We start from the raw sequence: 23832 nt of genomic DNA on the forward strand, positions 1-23832 counted from the left end.
TCTGTTCACACTAGCCTTAATGGGTTCTATCAAAAATGTAAGAACCACGGCAAACCTGGATCTGACTTAGCTATCATAAATTCTTTTATAAATGATAACCATGTGGACAGTGTCTAAAGGCCATATAGAAATTAGAATAAAGCTGTCTGAAGCCATCGATTGCAATGGATAAGGCGGCCATTTAATATGTAAGGGACCTCCAGACTCGTTTGTTCCCATTTAGTGACAGCCAGCAGAGCTCTTCAAAACCGTGTCAACTTGATACAAGGAAAAATGGTTTCTTCAACATAATTGTTGAGCAGCGGTGCTCCCAGTTACCATGCACCACCTCCCCATACAGGTAAACAGGACTTTAATGTAGTGCCCTAATGTGGGCCACAAAGGGTGGAATATACAGCTGTGATACACATACACCATTTAATTTCAATACAATGACCGGCAGGGACCCCCGAGCACAGGCACTGGAGCAGGAGGGGCTTTCCTCTGACCCCAGTCACTGTGTTTGGGCTCTCATGCGGTGTCAGCAGCATCCTGGGGGTCACCACAGTGCGGGGCGCAGAGCATACAGCGCCCCCCAGGTGCACGGCGGAATTACACGGCAGCACTCGCGGACTGCTCTGCAGCTGAGGCTTCCTGATAACTGACTGCACATAAAAGGGCCATGGCGTGGACCAATCCCGTGCTCCCTCGTGTCTACAACTTGTTCTCATCCCACAGGAGTAGACGGCGACCAGTCAGGATGTTCCTTTCGGCTCCGCCCACACACTGCTTTCATTTGTATGATTGGCTGTACACCTGCTGTGCCCCGCCCCGGCCTGCTGGCGCTCTTCCATTGGCTCCCTTCACATGATGAGGGAAGTAGTAGAGGAGCCGGGCTGAGGCGCCGGTGGAGCGATGCTGCGGACGGGATTCCGGCTCTTTCTGTTCGGTCTTTGCTGCGCCTGGTGTCCGGCGCTGGGGAGCGAGGAGGTGGAGTACGTGACGTGCGGGTCCGTGGTGAAGCTGCTAAATACCCGCCATAATGTCAGACTCCACTCCCACGATGTGAAGTACGGCTCAGGTGAGTGATGTGACAGCAGGTAATGGCTGCAGACACGTGTCACATACCGGGGCGGTGAGTGTGAGTGTGAGTGCAGCGTGTGCCGGCAGCCACAGTGCGCGGGGGGCGCCCGCCACCTGGAGCGGTTAGTACCGCGGTGTGTGCTGAGCACCTGTCACTAATACACCTGGGGGCGCTGTGCTCACACACACACACACACACACACACACACACACACACACACACACACACACCTGATGTATCACGTGACATGTGACATGATCCCCTGTGATAGATCATGTGATAGTTCACGTGAAATTAATTTGGCACAATATTAATTATAATAATTTTTTTTAGGCTGTGTGCCCACGATGCGTTTAAGCGTTTCCGCAGCGGCAATTCCGCTGCAGAAACGCTTAAAAAACGCTTGGTAGAAGGTCTGCCATGTTCCCCAATGATAATCAGCATGTGCTGTGCACATGCTGTGGAAATTTCCGCTGCTGATTATCATTGCGGAAAAATCCACAGCACTAACAATTATTTTGCGGAAGCGCGGCACTTTCGCCGCCATTGACTTGCATTGGAACACATGTAATCCGCATCACTGCATCTGTACATGCAGAATCCATGCTTTTCAATGTGCGGATGGTACCCGGGTTTGGAGAAGAGGAGACTGTCCTCCAGACCCGGGTACCATAGAACCTGTAAAAAAAAAAAAAGAATAAAATAAATATTATACTTACCTTCTGATGGCCCCCGGTGTCTTTATCCGATGCGTCCTGGCTTGCAGGCAGCTCGCGATGGTCTGAAAAGGACCTGCCATGACGTCATTTAGTCATGTGACGGGTCACGTGACCGCTGACGTCGGCAGGCCATCAGAAAGTGGTTGCATGGATTTATATAGTGTGACTAAGTTGTCAAGCACTTTCCAAGTGATGGTAAAATCGCTTGGAAAGCGCTTGTCAACCCGCATGCGGAAATGCATGTGAAGAACGCTTCACATCCGCATGTCCCTGGCAGGAAAAACGCATGTACAATCCACATGTACAATGCGCATGCGTTTTTTCTGCCAGGGAGATGCAGAAACTCTCAAAAAAAATCCAGAGCATTTCTGCATCGTGGGCACATAGCCTTACATTAATTGTATGACTCAATATTCAGCACACGGAGCCATCTATACACGGCGGGAGGCCGCACGGAGCCATCTATACACGGCGGGAGGCCGCACGGAGCCATCTATACACGGCGGGAGGCCGCACGGAGCCATCTATACACGGCGGGAGGCCGCACGGAGCCATCTATACACGGCGGGAGGCCGCACGGCTCCCCCCCCCCCCTCTCCAGAGACGGCGGGAGGCCGCACGGCTCCCCCCCCCCCCCCCCCCTCTCCAGAGACGGCGGGAGGCCGCACGGCTCCCCCCCCCCCCCTCTCCAGAGACGGTGGGAGGCCGCACGGCTCCCCCCCCCCCCTCCAGAGACGGCGGGAGGGGGGAGGCCGCACGCAGTCACGCACACAAACATATACATACACTCATAAACACATTTGAAACACAAAAAATACATATAAACAGACATCACACATTGATATCTGCCTATACATACGCACACACACACACTCACACTCACCCACCATACCCCGGCTCGGCTCCAGTCCTCCTGGCTCCTGCTTCTCTCCGGTGGTAAGTAGCAGTGCAGGCCGGGCGCGCACGGCGTGACGTCACAGCTAGGAGACACGGCCGCGCACAGGGCCGTGTCTCCTAGCAGTGACGCGGCCGGGCCTGCATAGGGAAGTTAACTGCTGCAGTGCTGGCCCGGCCGAAGAAGAAGTAGCGGCCGTGCACCGCTGCTGGGGGAGTGGTCCGGGGGCCCCCCGCCACTGTCTGCCGGTATGTGCCGCGGGGCCACACATATAATGAGGGCAATCCGGCCATAGCCCCCCCGGAGACCCGAGGCCCCGGGCGGCAGCCCGGATTGCCCTCATTATAATCCGCCTATGGCTGCGCACCTGGGGGGGGGGGGGGGGGCTGCTGCGCACCTGGGGGGGGCGGTGCAGTGCTCTGCTGCCGCCGAGAGCCAGAACCCCAGCACTAGCTGAGACCGGAGGGCCTGGGGCGGCCTCTTACATCAGGGGCTGAGCTGGGACCTGTCGGATCAGCCTGGCTGTCAGCGACTACTACTCCCAGCATGTCCTGACTGCTACTAATGTGCAGAACGATGGTGGATTACTGTTGTTTGAGGCAGTGTCCCTGCCATGTGCCATGCCTGTGCTGGCTGTCAGTGCACACCTAGTTTGGCCAGGCTGCTGCCGATCACTTCTGTCCTCTTCCCCTGGTCCTGTTTTCTGGTGTTGACAGCAATAAATAAAACTTTGCAGTGATCTCCTGAATGCAGCACAACCTGTGACCAGGAACCCTGCTGTGGAGCTATGGTCTGGATGCATAGCCCAGCACCCATAGTATTCCCTTTTTGAGTGTGTGGGCTTTTTTTGCTAATTTGCTTCAGAAAACACTTGGAAAACTTATTTCTTTGGGAAACCTATCTTGCTGTTCACATGAAGAGTATGTGTGTTTCCTACTCTCCCCCCCCCCCCCCCCCCTTCCCTCTCCGTACCCCGATAAGCTTTTTTTTTTTTTTTTTTTTTTTTTAAATGATTCCATTGTAAACTATGCAGTCAAATCAAAATGCTGCAAAATCGCATAAGGAAAAATTTGCTTTCAAAAGCATTCCAGGAAAAGAGAAAACTTTCCAAAAAAGGAGAATTTCCTGAAGCTTTTTCAGCTGGAAAAGCTAATCCTTTTTAAACACCTCAAAAAAGATGAATGTGATTATAACAGACGGGGAGGGCCCGCTGCAACACGATCGCCGGATGCAGGAGACATCCAGTTCTGCCATCTTTGAATTGCTATGTTAGACTATGAAAACTATTTTTATATTCCTCCAATGTATGTTAAAAAAAAAAAAAATGAAATGGAGAGTCCTGAGTAGTTGATACATTTTTAATGACTGACTGAAAAGATGGTTATACCGACCTTATGCAAATATTTGTCTCCACAGTTACAGACTACGACCACATCCACAAAGAGAAGAGTGTTACCCATTGTTGCAGGATCAGACTACAGTGGATTTGTTTGTAGTCTGTAACTATGGAGATGTATTGACTTGTGTATATACAAAACTTTAGTATGCTTTTAATCAAGACAAATTCCAAACTTGATTTATTAAAGCGCACCTGTCAGCAGGATTGTGCTCAGTAAACCACATACACTGTCAGGCGGGTGCTGTTACACTGAGTAAAATTATACCTTTGTTGATGAAATCCGTCCAGTGGTTCTTTTATAATCTTTATTTTCATTCCTGAGATAATGAGATGCTCGTCGTGCTCTGGGGCGGCCTTGGAGAGGGGCTGTAACTGGTGCTCTGCTTATTCATATTTCTGCCTTCTGACAGGTCACTGTGCTTTCAGTGACCTGCCTACTATTTTAAATACTGCCTGTGTAATGTGTACTGCGCGGCACACGGCGCCATATTGCTGCAGGCAACATCTTTTTCCTCCAGCAATATGGTGCGTGCGCAGTAGCATCTCTTGGCAACAGAGACATGGTACTGCGGTGGCCATTTTGGTGCATGTAAATTTCATGTGTGGTACACAGATTACACAGGCAATATTTTAAAATAGTAGGCAGGTCACTGAAAGCACAGACCTGTCAGAAGGCAGAAATATGAATACATAAGCAGAGCACGAGCAGATCATGTCAGAAATGAAAATAAAGATTATAAAAGAACCACTGGACGGATGAAATCAACAAAGGTATCATTTTACTCAGTGTAATGGCGCCCACCTGACAGTGTATCTAGTTTACTAAGCACAATCCTGCTGACAGGTGCGCTTTAAAGTAATAAAATGTTTGCAGAAATGTTCAGATCATTTTAATGTTACGCAGAAAATGTGACTTAGGATATTTAAAGGAATGTCACTTTTATCTCTTAGGAAGTGGCCAACAGTCTGTCACTGGTGTGGAGGCTTCTGATGATGCAAACAGCTACTGGAGGATAAGAGGCAAAAAAGATGGAGACTGTACCCGTGGGGAACCTATAAAATGTGGAGAAACTATTCGTCTTACCCATGTGAACACAGGGAAGAACCTCCACTCACATCACTTCTCCTCCCCTCTATCAAACAATCAGGTATGAATATGCATCAGAAGACCATAGCTTGTATTGAGTTTTTTTGTAACCCTTTCCTGGAAAATGACATGATTTCGGGTGTGCCTGGGTGTGGAGAGGGCTCAGGAGTGGAGCTCCACATGTGTTAGATGCCGGCTATATTACATAACCATCATCTGTCTCTGTGGCTAGAGTTGAGCTCCGGTTGTCGGTATTAACAATTTAAGCACGGCTGTTAGTCTTTGACAGTGGTTTTCAAATGGGATTCATACTGGTTCTCATGTGTACTGGCTCCTATCAGCACCACAACATAACGGAGGAAAGAGAACAAACCTAGATTTACTTTTTTTTGGACCCCCCCCCCCATCCACAAAAAAAAAATAAAAAAAAAAAATTGCACTATAAACAAACAGTCAAATGTAAGCTGGTTTTAGTGATGTTAACTTTTCAGCTTGCTTCGCTGAACGTTTAACGTTCTAAAAAACGTTACAGGTCTTAGAAGTTTTTTTAACAAATCTTTCAAAACAACTAATTGCTACATAAATACATGTTGATGGGAAAAAATAAAAAAAAATGTGGCTCATGGAAGAATAGAAGGGGAGGTGAACAAAAACAATCACCTGCTCTATAAGCTGTTAAGCTGATGTCTTGTAGGGTTATTTTAAGATGGGGGAGGGGGGGGGCATATTAGTGGGCACACGATTGGGTTGATTCCCATATTAGTGGGCACATGATTGGGTTGATTCCCATATTAGTGGGCACACGAGTGGATTGATTCCCATATTAGTGGGCACACGACGATCTTCTGGAAGTGTGATCTAATTGTAGATAATATTTTGTCGTTCTGCAGGAAGTGAGTGCCTTTGGGGACAATGGTGAAGGAGATGACCTAGACACATGGACCGTGCAGTGCAGTGACTCACTATGGGAACGTGAAGACACAGTGCGCTTCAAGCATGTTGGGACCAGTGTTTACCTGACTGTTACCGGTGAGCAGTACAGCCACCCAATCCGAGGGCAAAGAGAAGTGCATGGTATAACAAGTGCCAATGCCCATAACTACTGGAAAACAATGGAAGGGGTGTTCATCAAACCAGGCCTTTCTCCTGGTGCAGGCAGACATGATGAACTGTGAAAGAATATGGATTGATGTCATACAGGAATTGTGTTCTACACAGTAACTAAAATTTGTTTCTTAAGTTTAAGAATAAAAAAAAAGGTGGCACTTTGGGTTTTCTTTCTACAGCTCAGTGGGATGAGTCTTGTCTTTGTTACATTTTCAGATCGTTTGGATCACATGGACAGTCTGGGAATATTTTCTATACCTGGTCCATGCATAAAATAAAAGCACTTGCTAATGGTGCCTGCTTATCAAGCTTTTGACTTGTCAAGTGCAAACAAAGGCGTCTGCCCTTACATCTGTAAGATGCTAAAGGAAATCCTAAGATACAAGTATGAAGGCTTGTCAGCCAGCAGTTACAGGGTGATCACTTTTGGGTTGAAGTTGTATAAACTATTGTGGCAATTGTTAGCTGTACCAGATGTTGATTTCTCTATAAAGATGTAATTTTGTGTCATTTTCATTTGTCTCTTCCTTTTATGGCCTATACTATACATAATAAGACATTACCTAAGTTTATTCCCTTTTATATACAATCGTAGCTGGCAAGCTCTAGATGTTCACGGAAAACCTCAATCGGCTCTCCTGACAAGGTGGTTTTTGGTTGATACTTGTATTCTCCATCATGTAATAATTTTTGAGCATTTCTTATTGGAAATCTGTGTTGCGCCCTTCCTCTGTTAATCGTAGTAGAAATGTGAGTATATGAACATTTAGAATTGCTGTTTACCTTGTCAAGAGTGTATCTGATACTTTCAGCACTAATCCTACCCCCTTTGTTTTTCACAAATTCTAGGAAAATGATCATACAGCACAGGGTTATAATGAAAAAGCCCTAGAGTTTCTGCATGAGAAATATAAATATCTGCATGTTGGCATAGGTGACCCATCTATTTTAAAGGGAACCAGGCAGTACAAAGTAACCCATAGGATAATAGTGGTAATATGCAGATAACTACTGGTTTAAATATGTGACTTTTTAATTGGAAATGTGACTTCAGGGAGAAAATAACGTTCTAGATTTCCTGTAGCCACTTAAGCCTACCCTGCTGATCCGATGACTTGAAGCGACTAGGCAACGCTTCACACACAGTGAGTGTGCTGTAATCACTCCTCCTGCCCCTTGACGGACATCACACATATATACGCTCTGCACTGGACCAGGGGGAGTCATTCAGTAAGACCTGCTTTGTTCATGCCTGCCTTGATGAGGGGTGTGCTGGAGTCAGATGCTCCTGATTCTTGAAGAGGCATATGACTCTGCATTAAGCAGGAGCGCTGGACGAGTGGCGTGCGCCTTGCCACAAATCCTACCCCCTATAAGATTTTTGGCCTAGCGAACACTGCCACTTGTCGTGAATCTGGCAAGCTGTAGTCGCCACGCCTGAGCTTTGTTTATTTCGGTGGCACTGGGACAAACTGATGTGAATGTGCCAAAAGTCACAAAGTTTAAGCATGACTGAGCTTTTATTTAGTGACTAAGAGCATACCGGGGACCTCTGTGAATTTCTATGCCATTAGAATTTTTCTTGCGTAGAAAAACAGAAATTTAAATAAAAAGAGTCTGTCATAGGCCCCATCAATCAGCTCACCTATAATACCCTGCAGGCACACTTTAGGGGACAACACTCAAGGGCATTCAACGTGTTCATGAAGAAACAGAAGTAGCTCAGACCAGAATGGGGGACTTTTCAGACAGGACCAACCTGAGTGCAGAAAGGAGCCCACTGCTGCTTGACAATGAAAACACATCATCCAGAGCCATCCCAAACCTCCTCAACCTATTTTGTCTGGACCAAACAGGCCCTAGCACTCATGTTTTATTCCTCAGTGGTCTCTCCCACCTCTCCCTATTCCTGCATTGTCAAGTCTGTTGTATCCACCACCCATTTCACATAAGAATTGACTGGATCACAGGAGAAGAGAATGTTTGTGTTAGGAACGTCAAATTTACTTAGAGTTTTAAGAGCTCCTCCAAAGTTGAAATACCCAAGGACACTGATGCTTTTCTAAATTGTGTATGCACTGCGTGATGAAGTTGTATGTATAGGAACTTAGTGGTATCAGGACTCCCATTCTAACTTGGAAATCTTCAAAGATAAGCATTTCGGAGGTATCTGAGAAAATAGGAAAGGCAAATTTGACACTGTATCTTGCCCAGAGGATCACATCAAGCAAAGAATATAAATGTGGAAGGTAAGGATTAAACCAGAGGCGACACTAGTGGTGTATCCAAGCCCCTCCGTATATTCTGTGCTATTGCCCACACTCTAGATCAGGGGTCTCAAACTCGGCTGGGTATATGGGCCGCACATGGAAAAAATTTGAATTTGGGGGGCCTCATTCTTTGTTCAAAGTGACATTTTTAGTGATACAATTTTTTTTTTTTTGTCTACACTTTTTAAACATTTTTGCCATGTTTATTTTTTTTTTATAGCTTGGGTCGTTATGGATGTGACGATAATAAACGTGCACTTTTTTTTGTTTACTTTAGTTTATATATAAAACAGCATTTTTAGTTCCAAATATTTTTTCATGCTTTATTTTTTTACTTTTTACAATTGTTTCCCCCAATTGGCCACATACAGTAATATTATCTTACAATTAGCACCATATAGTAATAATGGCAAACATCTTGTAGTAATGTTCCCCATCCGGGTCCCCATCTTGTACTAATGTGCCCCATCCTGTGGCTATGTGCCCCCTGTGCTGTTCTTCACACACATAAAAGAGGGGAAAAAAAAAGATGATTCTCACCTGTCCACTGTTCCCATGGCGTCCTTCCTGCAGATGTGGCCCGCACAGAGTCAGACCCCATGACAATCTCGACCTGGTCCAGGAGGAGCTGCTGACAGCAGCGCTGCATTGCCGCGCAGAGACCAGCTCTCTGCACAGCATTTCCATTGCCAGCCGCCGGCCAATCAGAGGCCAGTAGCTAACATCTGTGCATGGCAGTGACTTCATACTCGCTGCGCCGGCACACAAATGTCAGCTGCTGGCCTCTGGCCGGCGTCTGGCATTGGAAATGCTGGGCTGGGAGCCGGTCTCTGCGCGGCAATGCAGCGCTGCTGTCGGCGGCTCCTCCTGGACCAGGTTGGTATTGTCAAGGGGTCTGTGCCTGCGGGCCGCATAAAGCAGCCTCAGGAGCCGCATGTTGCCCGTGGGCCGCGTGTTTGAGACCTCTGCTCTAGATACTATCTTAAGAGGAATAGGAACTGGTGATCTGCATTATATCTGTAGCGTAAGGTGGATTACCTTTCATACCCATCAACAGTTCTGCTAGTGCCGTGGCGGCATTGCTCATATCACTCTCTATCCACCAATAGGCATACACTAACTGAGCGGCCAACAAGGAAAAGAATAACTTGGGAGCCACCAGGCCTCCATGATGTTTAGGTGCTTTCAAACTAGATAGTCTACTTCTAGGGTACTCCCTTGCCAGTAGAGGGTCTGCCTCAGACTTTCCAAGAGGTGAAATGTTCTTCTAGTAATCATAACTGGGGAGGTATTAAAATGCTATATTTGCCCAAATTCTTATTTATTTAAAGAGATTTATGCGCCCAATAAAGGTTAGAGGGAGGGATTTTTAAAAAATATATATTTTGAAATCCACCATACATTTCCAGAGATATGTGTCCTTCTATTTAGTGCTCATTTTTATGGTCTTTATGAGGGTGCACGGCTCACAGGATTCTCTGGGGCGTGTCTAGGCTGCTCTGCGTTATCACCCTGTGAGCCACGCTCCCTTGTATAGACTATACAATTTGCCACTAAGTATAAAGGCACATATTTTGGGAACCATAAGGTGGATTTTAAAAGGAGGGGGGGTGGGGGAGCTGTTGGCTCAGAGGAGCAGGGGGTAAAAACTGTCCACGACACGGTGACAGGTCTTCTTTAAGGATGACTTATTCTGCCTGTATAAGTAAAGAAGGGCAGTCACAGGAGCATTGCTGACCTTATTGCTCTCATTTGCGAGTTTAAAAGTGTCAGACCCCATCAATGAAATGTTGACTTATTTTAAGGCGGAAGTTTATCATCATTATTAAAATTAATGTGTTCTCTTTTCAGACCAAATCAAAATATTTCCCCCCATTTCTGAGCTAAGTATTCCATCTGTTTAGCTTCCCATGGATGGGTGTCTCAGGCAGGCTCTGTCCTGCTATGCCCTTATTCACATGGACGTCGTATGACACATGGGAAGGGTTTAGGGTCCTATCATCCTTTGCCTCTGAACACTGCAAGTACCGGTGAGCAGCGACTGGCAAATTGTAGGTCATGGCATAGCGCTACATTAACATGGTGCCTGTCTCCACCCACATCAGGGAACTTGGCAGCAAAGGGGGCATGAACAATTCATAGCTGAGGCAGCTGCAAGAATAGGAGATCGCCATCTGACCGTAGTCACCTGTGCCCCGCAGCTGCCATATTTGCAGTGTGTAAGTAAAGAAAAATGGCAGCCCCCCAGTGGCTGCAGAAAAATATTAATAAAAAAGATACAATACAGTACATTTTTAAAAAATTACATGCTGATATAATTATTAATAAAAAAAATGACACATTCCCTTTCAGCCACTGCCTATTCACTAATCTGTTGGTAAGATATACTAGCATGATCACTCTTCAGTGCCGCTGAAGCGTATGACAGCAGGGTGTAAGTGCTTCAGCAATCATTGTAGGAGAGATATGGCCTGCACTTATTCCCCACACTATCCGCTGAAGCTGAGCACAAGAGGACCTTGTTGGAAGAGGGGCCCAAGGGAAAAGATTCAGACAGCGCATGGGAAAAGGAGTATTTAGATGAAGAGGCATCATAGTGCCATGTCACTGTAGTGGCCATGTACACATCTGCTACTACTACTGCTGCAGCAATGGAGATGTCACATTGGGAGTCTCAATCCTCGGAGGTGTTGCCATCAAAGATTGAGCCAACCCACAGGGATTGATGTAGCGGGAAGATGAGATTGTACGGGAGGTGAGGGAGTCTCCCTCCTGGAAGGTGTTGCCACTGAGATTCCCCACACTTGCTGGCCATAGATGTAGGCCTTACATTAGGACCCCTATTACAACTGCCCTTCAAACTATGATCTCTTATTCTGCACACCCCCTGCAAGCTATGTGGAAAGTGCTTGTTCTCCTAAAATGGCACACTTATATCATGATTAGGTATGAGGAAAAAGATTTGCAGGAGCCTGGACCAACAGTCATGCTGGTAGTTCATGACCGCCCTGCAACCAAGTCTTTCTGTTTATTTTTAGACTGGAAGAAAAAGTTCTGCATGCAAGACTTTTTTTCCCATTGTAAAAACAAACAAGAAATTGAAAGTAGATGGACCCCATATAAATCAATTGGGTCCCTCTGCTTCCGTGATGCAAATTCCTTGTCTGTTCCATTTGTCTGATTTAAACGGAACAGATAAACAGAAAAAAATTAACAGACATGTGAACAGTGTCTAGTGTAACACGTTCCTTGGTGTCCTCACCAGGGGCGGACATAGACTGTAGTGGGCCCTTGTGTAAGAACTGTATATAGACATCCTTCTCATCACCTATCTTATAAAAACACCTGTGAGCTATGATGTTTATTAGCTCAAGTAATTAACAGTAGGATACTGCTTTTAAGATGACAGTGTGCACCCAAAGCTATTGGGCCCCTGTACATCTGCACAGGCTGCACCAATGGCATGTCCGCCCGGGTCTCACTTTCTAAATAGTGAAGTATTCAGTGTTGTTTCAAGGTTATTAAAGTTTTCTAGCTGTGACAATGTCATATACTGAGAAATGCCTTTTTTTAACATAACAGTGACACCTGCTGGATTAATGCAGGTATTGCATTTCATTGCATAATATGTTTAAGGGGAACCTGTTGAGCGATTTATGCTACCTAAACTGTGGTCAGCATAGATCACAGCCTGGCTGTCTGATTGCACCCAGTTATATTAATCTCTTAAACACTCTGGAGTTTCAAAGTAAATATACTTTGAAGATTTGGATGAGAACCATAGCCAGAGACCAGACTAGTTCGGAGCCACCCCCCACTTCCCAGCACTGCTGCAGGTGATTGACCAGTCTTTCACTCATGTATTCATAAGAAGAGACCTGTCAATCACCTGGAGTGGCACTGAGAAGAGTCAGTGGGAGGCAGAGCAAGACTAGTCTAGTCTCCAGCTATGGTCCCTGGATTGTAGACCTGGACCGTTTATCTGGGTGAGCTCCCCATGATACAGCGAATCCGTGAATAAGGAAATCAGCAAACCCCAAACTTGCCAGATGAACTTTTACTGACAAATTTAGACTTTTCCAGCAAAAAGAAGAAAGTTAACCAAGTTAACTTACACCATTACACACACCCAGCCAAGACTGACCAGGACCACTGTGCTGCACAACTCGGTAAGTATCCATAGTAGAAATTACAATGCTACAACCCCTGGCAAAAATTATGGAATCACCGGGCTCGGAGAATGTTCATTCAGTTGTTTAATTTTGTTGAAAAAAAGCAGATCACAGACATGGCACAAAACTAAAGTAATTTCAAATGGCAACTTTATGGCTTTAAGAAACACTAAAAGAAATCAAGATTAAAAATGTGGTACTCGGGGGCGTGGCCTGGCTATGGAGGAGTGAAGTCGCAGGGTTGTTTGCTCCCGTCCCTGGCCCAGCTTCAGGGCATGCCTATCACATCAAATAGAGCCAAAATACTGCCAATGCCAGCAAAAAAGAAACGGAACATAACACAGACCAGTGTGAGTACCCAGCGGGCATCTCCAACGAACATTACACGCTATCTGAGAAGCACTGCACCTGCTTCCCCTGCACAAGCGGGATCTAAGATGGCGTCGGCGGGCCCTGCACAGCGCTCCTCGGCTCCTGCATCGGAGGCTCTGAGCCCACGTGGTAAATGCTCCCCATCAAGATCAACAGACCGGACGATGCCTTCGTCGGCGGAGGACTCTCAGATGTGGGAGAATACAGGAGGCCTCACCGTCGCAGCTATGGAGGACCCCCCCCCCCAGTCCAAGATGGCGGACCCTGGTTTCGCGCCTCCGGGATTCAGGTGCGTGGTGGGGGATAGCTCCGTGCTCCAACCCACAGACACTTCAGACTCGGCAGAGCTTACCTCTGCTGCAGGTCCGGACTTACAGAGACCCCAATGGTCCACTGATGACCAGAGATCCCCTGAGAGAGGCTCCTTTCACACATTATTACGCTCCCCCTCTCCTGGCTGCTCAGAGGAGAGCCAACAGGATGATTTATCTCAGCATGAGGCAGTGTGGAGAGATCTCAAAGCTCGAATACGAGCTATTCCAACCAGGGAGGACATGGAGTCCTATATGTCCAGACTGGAGTCCTCCTACAGAGCTGAAACTGCTGCCATTAGAGGGGACATGCAAGAGTTAACAGAAAAAGTGTCCGCTGCTGAATCACACACAGCATCCATCGCCCAACAAGTTAAATCTCATGAACAAACTTTGTCCTCCCACTCATACCATTTGGAATACCTAACAGATTTGATAGACGATATTGAGAACAGAGAAAGGCGCAATAATATTAGGATTAGAGGACTTCCAGAGACAATTGAGCACAATAAATTGGATGAGACACTGCGCCATTTGTTCAACTCTATTCTGGGTCAGCCCTTAGAGAGTGAGTTGGAATTAGACAGGGCCCATAGATCCCTGGGTCCCAGACCCTCTGACATGTCAAAACATCGAGATGTGATTTGCCGGGTTCATAAATACAAAATCAAAGAAAGCATCTTAATAAGGGCCAGAAAAATGGATTCTATTCTTTATCAAGATCATTCTGTACAACTCATGTCTGATTTATCACGTCACACACTTCAGAAGAGGAGGACTTTAAGACCTCTATTAGAGGTTTTGAGACAGCAGAACATATTATATTCTTGGGGTTTCCCTTTCCGCCTACAAGTCCGCCATTCTGGGGTTTTACATGTGGTACGCTGCCCTGGAGACATCCCGGCTTTTGTTAAGGGCTTGGGGATCCCCCACGTATCTATATCATCCGAGGATTGGCCAAGTCTCCCAGGAGGCCCCAAGTCGGATCTCAACCCACAATCACAAAAAGTGACAAGAAACAAAGCTAGAGAAGAATCTAGAAGAGAGATCAATAGGAAACACGTTTCGCATCCCCCAGATTGAAACATCTCTCACAAAAAGGACCTGTGGTCAATTCTCTAGCCCTCAGTGCTAGTCAAGCTGGTGAAAGAAATTAGAATGTTATGTTCCTCTAAAATGTTCTCAACGTAGTTGATGTTTTGAATACCTCACATATGTGACTGGATATCAGTGACAAAACTAATTGTACTATGTCAATGGTATTCAGTTCTTGGGAGATGCAGATATTATCTCACAAGGTTATGTGATATATTGATTTGAGATTTAATATAGCGATAAGCAGATGTTAATCTATGTCAGTTTTTGGCTGCCTTTATATCAAAGTTTTAGTACGAAGGGTTTGGCCTGTTGTTTGGGCTTGGGGGGGACGGCTCCTCGGTAGAAAGCCCATTCTCTCAAGGGGTTTACACACTGCTGGCAGGTGTAAAATAGACTCATCTCCCCTCATCAGACTGTTTTCTTTATTCTAATTTTATTTTTGTTCCCCTTTCACTTTCTCGTCCCTTTCTTTATATTTCCGTCTCCCATCTTACCCCACCCCCTTCCTCACCATTGGTAATCATGTCATCTATTAAAGTAGGTTCATTGAATGTAAGAGGCTTTAATGTCCCACAGAAACGTTCTCAAATTTTATACTCTATGCACAAACAAAAAGTTCAGGTTCTTATGTTACAAGAGACACATTTTAAAATGGGGCATGTGCCTGTTCTTGGTGATAGGTATTATTCTCGATGGTTTCACAGCACTAATCCAGATTCACGCTCTAAGGGTGTATCCATAGCCATACACAAATCGTTGGCTTATACCTTCATAGATTCCCTCATTGATGATAAAGGCAGATATGTGTTTTTAAAACTTAAAATAGCGGAATCAATATATACAATAGCAAATTGGTACCTCCCTAACAAAGACCAGATCCCCACGTGTAGGTCCTTTCTAACATCCCTCTCTGAATTCGCAGAAGGTATTCTGATTGCAGGTGGAGACTTTAACTTCACATGGAATCCCGCGCTAGATTCATCCTCAGGAAGGGGTGTTGTCCCTTCAAGATCACTGAAGCGGGCCATCCACACCCTCAGATTGACAGACGTTTGGCGAATCTTAAATCCTCAGGGTAAGGATTACACATATTTTTCTCCTGCGCATGGTTCATATAGTCGCATTGATTTCTTCCTGTTGAGTCATCACGCTCTTTCTTTAAACCCATCTGCCACAATAGGCGACATGTTGTGGTCTGATCATGCTCCAATTTTTCTATCCCTATCTATTCCTTCCTCTGTCCGACGCTCGTGGACATGGAAAATGAATGATCACCTTCTCAAGGATAGTATCTGCATGACGGAATTAAAAGATTCTGTTGATTCTTTTATGCAAATTCACAAAACAGATCAGACCTCAACTCCTCTGCAATGGGAAACTCTAAAATGTGTCATGAGAGGCGTGTTGATTAAACATGGTTCAAGACTCAAAAAAGAAAGAACACAGAGGGTGAATGACCTGTTGAGACAGATACACATATTGGAGACATCGCACAAACATACATTGTCACCTAATACACTTGCAGAACTATCAAAAAAAAGGAATGATCTTAAGATCTTGCTTGAGCAAAAGTATCTAAGACATAGGGAGCAAACTAAAAGTTTTTTTTATGAATCGTCAGATAAATGTGGACGGGCACTCTCAAGATTGCTTCATCTTCGTTCTGTGGCAACATACGTTCCATATATCAAGAAACAGAATGGGGAGGATGCCCATAACCCTACAGAAATTATCGAGATATTTCGCTCATACTATGAGAAGTTATATAATATTAAAGGGCAATATTCTGATCTCTCTCCCTGTGACCTAACTGCCCGAATTAAAGAGTATATACAGGATACTTCTTTACCATCCTTAGATAGCCAGGTCTCTGGGGAACTGGAAAAAGACATCACGGAGGAGGAGGTCAATCTTGCTATTCAATCTACACCATCTGGTAAAAGTCCTGGTCCAGACGGATTTACCCCTGCATTCTATAAGTCCCTTAAAACTCAACTATCCCCTATTATGCATAAAACATTTAACTCACTAAATTATAAGACGTGTTTCGTCCCCCAATCATTGGAAGCCCATATTAGTATCCTTCCTAAACAGGGTAAAGATCTTACAAACACGGCTAATTATAGACCCATATCATTAATAAACGTAGACATTAAAATACTCTCCAAAATTCTAGCAGAGAGACTGGCCCCATTGTTACCCTCCCTTATAAACACAGATCAAGTAGGATTTATTCAGGGCCGAGAGGCAAGAGATAACACCATTAAGACTATGTTGCTAATCTCCAAAGCTAAAAGCAATTCCGTATCTATGGGCCTTCTATCTGTTGATGCAGAGAAGGCTTTTGATAGGGTTCATTGGCAATTTATGAAGGAAGCACTAAACCAAATAGGCATTGGACCACGATTTTTACAGTTGATTTTCTCCTTGTATTCAGGTCCTACTGCCAGAGTTAGAGTTAATGGAGCCCTGTCCTCACCCTTTAAGATACAAAATGGGACTAGACAGGGGTGCCCTCTGTCCCCCCTTCTGTATGTGATAGTGATGGAACACCTGGCCAACGCTATAAGGAAAAATAGTAGTATTCAAGGGGTTAAAATAGGTACAAGGACTTATAAGACAGCATTATATGCAGATGATCTCCTCCTCTATGTATCTCAACCTCAGACATCTCTTCCTTCATTAATGAAGGAGTTTGACAGATTTGGGTTCCTGAGTAATTTCAAAGTTAATTACTCAAAATCGGAGGCATTAAACGTGTCGTTGCCGCAGAGAGAGGTTAAACAGGTAATGGACAACTTCCCTTTTAAGTGGAAATCGGAGGCGATAAAATACTTGGGAGTGCTCGTTTCTTCTGACTTGTCAAAAATGTATGCGCTAAACTACCAGTCTCTCTTGGACCGTACATGTAAAGATTTACTAAATTACAGTGACGCGCCCCTGGGCCTGCTGTGTCGCGCAGCGTCTCGCGCACGGGGACTTACCCGGAACCGGATCAGATGAGGGTTGTAGTCTCCGAGTGGCGGGGACCCGGTCCGTGCCCAGGGAGTCAAACTCAGTGTGTGGCAGTCTTGATAGGTGTTATTTGAGTGTCGACTACGCCACCCGTTGATTTGCAGCTATGGAGCTGCCGCTGCAGGGCAGACCGCTGAGGCCGGTGTAGAATTGTGCAGCGTGATAGTATAACCCCCAACGGGAGGGGTATGGCCTCAGGGCAGCCGACGTGGAAGATGGGGGTAGCAGGAACCACTCAGAGACGGTGCGGTGTAATTCAGGGTCTTTACTGGTAACAACGATAGACCCTCCCGGAGTACTTGCTAGCGAACGGGGCCTGGTCAGTCCTTGAGCAGATGGGATCTCCCCTGGCCAGGCGGAGTTGTAGGCCTCCCAAACTGACTGTACTCTTCTGGCTACCTTGCTAGAAGCGGATATAAGTAGCCCACGTCTCTGAGTGTGCCGTGTGGTGCTCACCCGTATGGCCGGTGACTCGGGGCCTTCTAATGGCTTCCGCTCCACGATGGCGGTGCTGGTCCCACGCGTGTGACCTTGCCTTCGGGTTTCTGGGCCTGAGGACCTGAAATCCCCTGCCGGTCGGCTTCTGCTGCTGGGTAAGAGTTAGTCCCCACAGCCTCGGACGCCGGGTCCGGTAAGAAAGCTTCTCAGTCAGGGCGAGCTCTGCAGCTGCCAGCCCCTGACTCGTAGTAGTATTGCTCCCACTGAGCTTCTGCTGTTTCTTCCTATGACTGTTTCTCGTCTCTACTCTCCTTGACTCCTAACCCTGCCTCAGCCCCGGGTTTATATAGGGGAAGTTCTTCCCCTCCCAAGACTGGGCAGGAGGTGTGGCATGCACAGGATCCCTGACCAAAGGACCTCCCACCTGCTCTCAGACATAACATTACATTACTGTGGAAACCAGACCCCTGGGGTGCCACATTCCCCCCTAGTGAAATTTAGTACTCCGGGACTAAACATATTTTAGAAAAACATAACAAGATATAACAACAATAATAGTACAATAAGAAGAAACACATAAAGGTGGTCACGGCATGTCCGTAACCGGGTGCAGTCTTTGAAGAAAAGCAAGGTGTCCATTTCACCAAAACAGGGAGACGTAACCAGGTAGGGGTCTGTCCTACCCCGAGTCCTTAACAGTCTTTAGTCCGTCCTGGGTTACGCTCCAACTATGTACACAGGATTCCCGGTAAATCCACCAAGGACTCCTACAAATAACTAGAAACACAAAATTATACACAAGCAACAATACACAGGTAAACATAAATAAAACAATTTATACACTTCAAATCCTCCAACGTGCGGGTAACTGGCCTCTAGTGGCCCTAGTGGACCTACGGAGCTGACTGTCTAGCCCTGAACTACAGGGTGTAGGAGCTGTCAAGGGTAAACTGGGCAGCTGTCTACTGGCTCTTTGGCTCACTAGGGATATGGCAGGCTCACTGCAAGCAGAGGGTTGATCCTCCTGGTCTGCGGGTGTGGGGTCTTCTGCCTCCTGGACCGGCTGTTCTTCCAGCTCTACCCGTTGCTCCGTAGGTGCTTGGGATGCTGGTTGGAGGAAGGTGAGTACGGGTACCACAACTGCACCATTGACTTGAGTCCAAGACCGAGGGAAGTCCCCGAGCACAGTACTAACCATATCTTCCCTTTCCTCTACGGGTCGATGGTCTTCTTGTTCCTCTTCAGGGTTCCTCAGTTGTTCGGGACACTTCTTCAGGTGGTAGTGGGGCGTCTGTGGGTCACAACGCCACCTGGTGCCGGTTCTCGGAGCACCCGGATGGCTCTGTCCTTGAACTGTGCAAATCCCAGATGAGGGTCCTGTAAGGCCATTGCCCGCAACTGGGTTCGGTGGGCATTGCAATATAAACCCTCTATAAATTGTTCAGTTAACAGCCTGTCCTCGTTTCCCACTCCATCAGGGTCGGTCTGCTTAATGGCCCTCAGGGCCTCTTGTAGGTTTAGTGCATAGTCCCTTATACTCTCATGCGCTCGCTGCTTGCACCCGTAGAATCTAAGCTTAATCTCGGCTGAGGTGCGGGTATCAAAGGTATCCTTCAGCCGGGTTAGTATCCCTGCGACAGTCTTCCTCCCAGGTGGCCAGGATTTTACTTCCCTTTTGGCCGCCCCGGTTAGTTGGGCCACCAGGATGCTCACTTTTTGCTCTTCTGTGAGGGGGTACACCTGGAAGAGGCTATCCAGCTTTTCTCTAAAGTCATGCAGGGTATGTGACTCCCCTGAGTACTGGGGTAGCCAAGCTGCTCCCGGGATATAGGGCATGGTGAAGGGCATAACTGCAGCAGCGGTGGCGCTGGCAGGGGTTGAGGCAGTGAAGCTCTCCTCCGCATCCGACATCTTCCTCCCCCCTAGTGGACCGTGGCCTACCTTGCGATGATCCTGTTCCGTAGGCCGCGGCTCCGCAGTAGATCGTCAGGGTTGAGGACCTTCCGTCGCGCTCCGGTGACGTCGGCGTCTGCTGGGCTCCTTCCAGGACCTTACGCAACGTCCGGACGTGAGGCGGGGCTTCAGTTCTCGCGCGCTTTCGGAGTCCACGCCCCTCTTCTTCCCGCGCGGCGTCCTCAAGATGGCGTCCAATGGCGGGAAAACTCCACGGATGGCGGGAAGAAGGCCGAAGATGGCGCCGGATGGCGGGAAAACTTCGCGGATGGCGGGAAGAAGGCAGAAGATGGCGCCGGATGGCGGGAAACCTCACCACTGGTAAGTTTGAACAGTCTTTGCTTTTCAGGCACGCAGTACCCGGTGGTTGCGGGCACGAAATCCTGCCGACTACGCCAAAAGTTGACGCGCCCCTGGGCCTGCTGTGTCGCGCAGCGTCTCGCGCACGGGGACTTACCCGGAACCGGATCAGATGAGGGTTGTAGTCTCCGAGTGGCGGGGACCCGGTCCGTGCCCAGGGAGTCAAACTCAGTGTGTGGCAGTCTTGATAGGTGTTATTTGAGTGTCGACTACGCCACCCGTTGATTTGCAGCTATGGAGCTGCCGCTGCAGGGCAGACCGCTGAGGCCGGTGTAGAATTGTGCAGCGTGATAGTATAACCCCCAACGGGAGGGGTATGGCCTCAGGGCAGCCGACGTGGAAGATGGGGGTAGCAGGAACCACTCAGAGACGGTGCGGTGTAATTCAGGGTCTTTACTGGTAACAACGATAGACCCTCCCGGAGTACTTGCTAGCGAACGGGGCCTGGTCAGTCCTTGAGCAGATGGGATCTCCCCTGGCCAGGCGGAGTTGTAGGCCTCCCAAACTGACTGTACTTTTCTGGCTACCTTGCTAGAAGCGGATATAAGTAGCCCACGTCTCTGAGTGTGCCGTGTGGTGCTCACCCGTATGGCCGGTGACTCGGGGCCTTCTAATGGCTTCCGCTCCACGATGGCGGTGCTGGTCCCACGCGTGTGACCTTGCCTTCGGGTTTCTGGGCCTGAGGACCTGAAATCCCCTGCCGGTCGGCTTCTGCTGCTGGGTAAGAGTTAGTCCCCACAGCCTCGGACGCCGGGTCCGGTAAGAAAGCTTCTCAGTCAGGGCGAGCTCTGCAGCTGCCAGCCCCTGACTCGTAGTAGTATTGCTCCCACTGAGCTTCTGCTGTTTCTTCCTATGACTGTTTCTCGTCTCTACTCTCCTTGACTCCTAACCCTGCCTCAGCCCCGGGTTTATATAGGGGAAGTTCTTCCCCTCCCAAGACTGGGCAGGAGGTGTGGCATGCACAGGATCCCTGACCAAAGGACCTCCCACCTGCTCTCAGACATAACATTACATTACTGTGGAAACCAGACCCCTGGGGTGCCACAACAGTAAACTGAGAATGTCCTGGTTTGACAAAATGAATGCTGTAAAAATGGATATACTTCCCCGCTTTTTATATATTTTTCAAACTGTCCCTATCTCTCCCCCATGCAGCTTTTTCAGCAGATTACGTACAGTATTAACTAGGTTTGTGTGGGGTAAAGGTAGACCTAGGATAAGTATGCAGACTTTGAACCGCCCTAAGGCAGCTGGTGGAGCTGGATTTCCGAATTTTAAAACATACTTTCAAGCCTCTGCTTTGGGTCGCCTTCTAGACTGGCACTATAATTCTTTGACAAAGCAATGGGTCACTGTTGAGCAGGAGGGAGTAGTTGTTCCTTTGAAGCACCTTCCTTGGCTCTTCGCCTCAGATGTTTCCTCAATTGGAGGTTTGTCTGAATTGACTAGGGGTACAATCAAAATTTGGCATGCAATTATGAAAAAATACTTTTCCTCTAGTACAATCAGCCCTCTTATGCCATTATTCTCCAATCCCTCCTTCCCTCCTGGATATTTGAGGGATTCTTTTATGGGATGGAGAGCTAGGGAGGATGTTCGCCTTCTGCAGATTTTCGAAAATGGTAGATTTCCGTCATTCAATACAATACAAGATAGGTGTCCGTCTAGAAAACTCCAGTGGTTGGAATATCTACAGTTACAATCGTTTTTATTGTCCAGGGGGGCAGTGCCCCTGTTCCAGTGTACACCATCTTCCTTTGAGAGACTGTTTTTGCAGGAAGCTCCTCCCAACCATGTAATATCCATGCTTTATAATTGTCTGATAGGGGTAAATATCTCAGGAAAGCTTAATTTTCAACATAAGTGGGAACAGGAATTGGGACATATCATACCCTCGTCAGACTGGGAAAAAAGTTTCTTGTTTACACACAAAATGTCGGGTGCGAATTATGCGCAGGAGAAAAATTTCAAAATTATGACAAGATGGTATCGGTATCCTGTGAAACTCCACTCCATGTTTCCGGCAACTTCAGACATGTGTTGGCGATGTGGAGTAGAAAACGGATCTATGCTCCACATCTGGTGGGAATGTAGTCGGATCAAACCTCTGTGGGATAAAATATTCTCTAACTATAACCTAATTACTGGAAATAGGGTTGAGAATTGCCCTGAGATAGCCCTACTTTCCATTCTGCCTTCATCGATTAGATCCCAAAAAAAAGATATTTTAAGATTTTGTTTAACGGCAGCTCGAGCGGTGATTCCACGTTATTGGAGGTCACCTCAAATCCCCCCAATTTCAGAGTGGTATAATGAAATGGCTAATATCTGCAGAATGGAGGAGCTTTCTGCTGATTTCAATGATTGTGCGGATAAATTCATGAAGATCTGGAGTGTTTGGATCTTGTTTCAAGACTCGTCGGAGTTCCATGGGCTATTTGGGTAAAAACTGATGAATAGGCGAATTGGATCCGGATTGGTGCTGGAGATGATTAGTGAAATTAAAATAGAACCTTAGCTCAGATTCCCCTGCCCCGTTCCCATTCCTTAAATCCTTCTCTCCTTTCCTATTTTCACTTTCTTATTACTTCTTCCCCTGCTCCCCCCCTCCCCCCCCTTTTTTTTTTTTTTTTTCTTTTTTCTTTTCTCCCGTTTTGGCATTGTTGATATTTGATATATGCTCTTGGTTCCATTGTTGGAACAGACAAAAGTAAGTTTATACTGCTGGATAAAGGTGCCTCAGTCTTATAAGAAAAATAGTAGATATGTGAATGTGTAATATTTTGATCATCGAGACTGAGCACTGGCTCCTACTGATGTTGATTTTGTATGTTTATGTCTTTTATTATTTCAATAAAAAGAGATTACACTAAAAATGTGGTACTCAGGAAGGGTAATTTTTTTTCAGACCAAACAGAGGGAAAAAATTATGGAATCACTCAATTCTGAGGAAAAAAATATGGAATCACCCTGTAAATTTTCATTTCCAAAACTAACACCTGCATCAAATTAGATCTCATAGACTGTAAGCTTGCGAGCAGGGCCCTCACTCCTTTCGATATGAGATATGCTTATTCTGTATTGTCTGTATAAGTCCCCCCTAAAATTTGTAAAGTGCTGCGGAATATGTTGGCGCTATAAAAATAAAAACTATTATTATTATCTGCTCGTTAGTCTGCATCTAAAAAGGAGTGATCACACCTTGGAGAGCTGTTGCACTAAGTGGACTGACATGAATCATGGCTCCAACACGAGAGATGTCAATTGAAACAAAGGAGAGGATTATCAAACTCTTAAAAGAAGGTACAGTACAGACCAAAAGTTTGGACACACCTTCTCATTTAAAGATTTTTCTGTATTTTCATGACTTTGAAAATTGTACATTACACTGAAGGCATCAAAACTATGAATTAACACATGTGGAATTATATACTTAACAAAAAAGTGTGAAACAACTGAAAATATGTCTTATATTCTAGGTTCTTCAAAGTAGCCACCTTTTACTTTGATGACTGCTTTGCACACTCTTGGCATTCTTTTGATGAGCTTCAAGAGGTAGTCACCGGAAATGGT

The 23832-nt window shown here is 46.5% G+C and overlaps 1 protein-coding gene across 1 annotated transcript; it reads left to right on the forward strand.

Moving 5' to 3' along the window:
* The first annotated feature begins 807 nt into the window (after positions 1 to 807).
* Positions 808 to 6780, forward strand: SDF2L1 (stromal cell derived factor 2 like 1). The gene is made up of 3 exons (XM_073654475.1): positions 808 to 1060; positions 5028 to 5224; positions 6054 to 6780. Exons 1-3 carry the CDS (start codon positions 895 to 897, stop codon positions 6336 to 6338), a joined length of 648 nt encoding a protein of 215 aa, XP_073510576.1. The 5' UTR covers positions 808 to 894; the 3' UTR covers positions 6339 to 6780.
* Positions 6781 to 23832: the final 17052 nt, after the last annotated feature.

Source organism: Phyllobates terribilis, unplaced genomic scaffold (genome assembly GCF_046119375.1).
Source record: "Phyllobates terribilis strain yellow unplaced genomic scaffold, ASM4611937v1 Scaffold_1__5_contigs__length_1240528914, whole genome shotgun sequence".
Taxonomy (NCBI): domain Eukaryota; kingdom Metazoa; phylum Chordata; class Amphibia; order Anura; family Dendrobatidae; genus Phyllobates; species Phyllobates terribilis.

What these genes read in the sequence shown, in the direction of transcription:
- SDF2L1 (XM_073654475.1), top strand. Translation starts at nt 895, where the DNA reads ATGCTGCGGACGGGATTCCGGCTCTTTCTGTTCGGTCTTTGCTGCGCC. An exon ending in CGATGTGAAGTACGGCTCAG is followed by an intron (nt 1,061 to 5,027) that starts GTGAGTGATGTG and finishes TTTATCTCTTAG; the next exon opens with GAAGTGGCCAACAGTCTGTC. An exon ending in CCCCTCTATCAAACAATCAG is followed by an intron (nt 5,225 to 6,053) that starts GTATGAATATGC and finishes GTCGTTCTGCAG; the next exon opens with GAAGTGAGTGCCTTTGGGGA.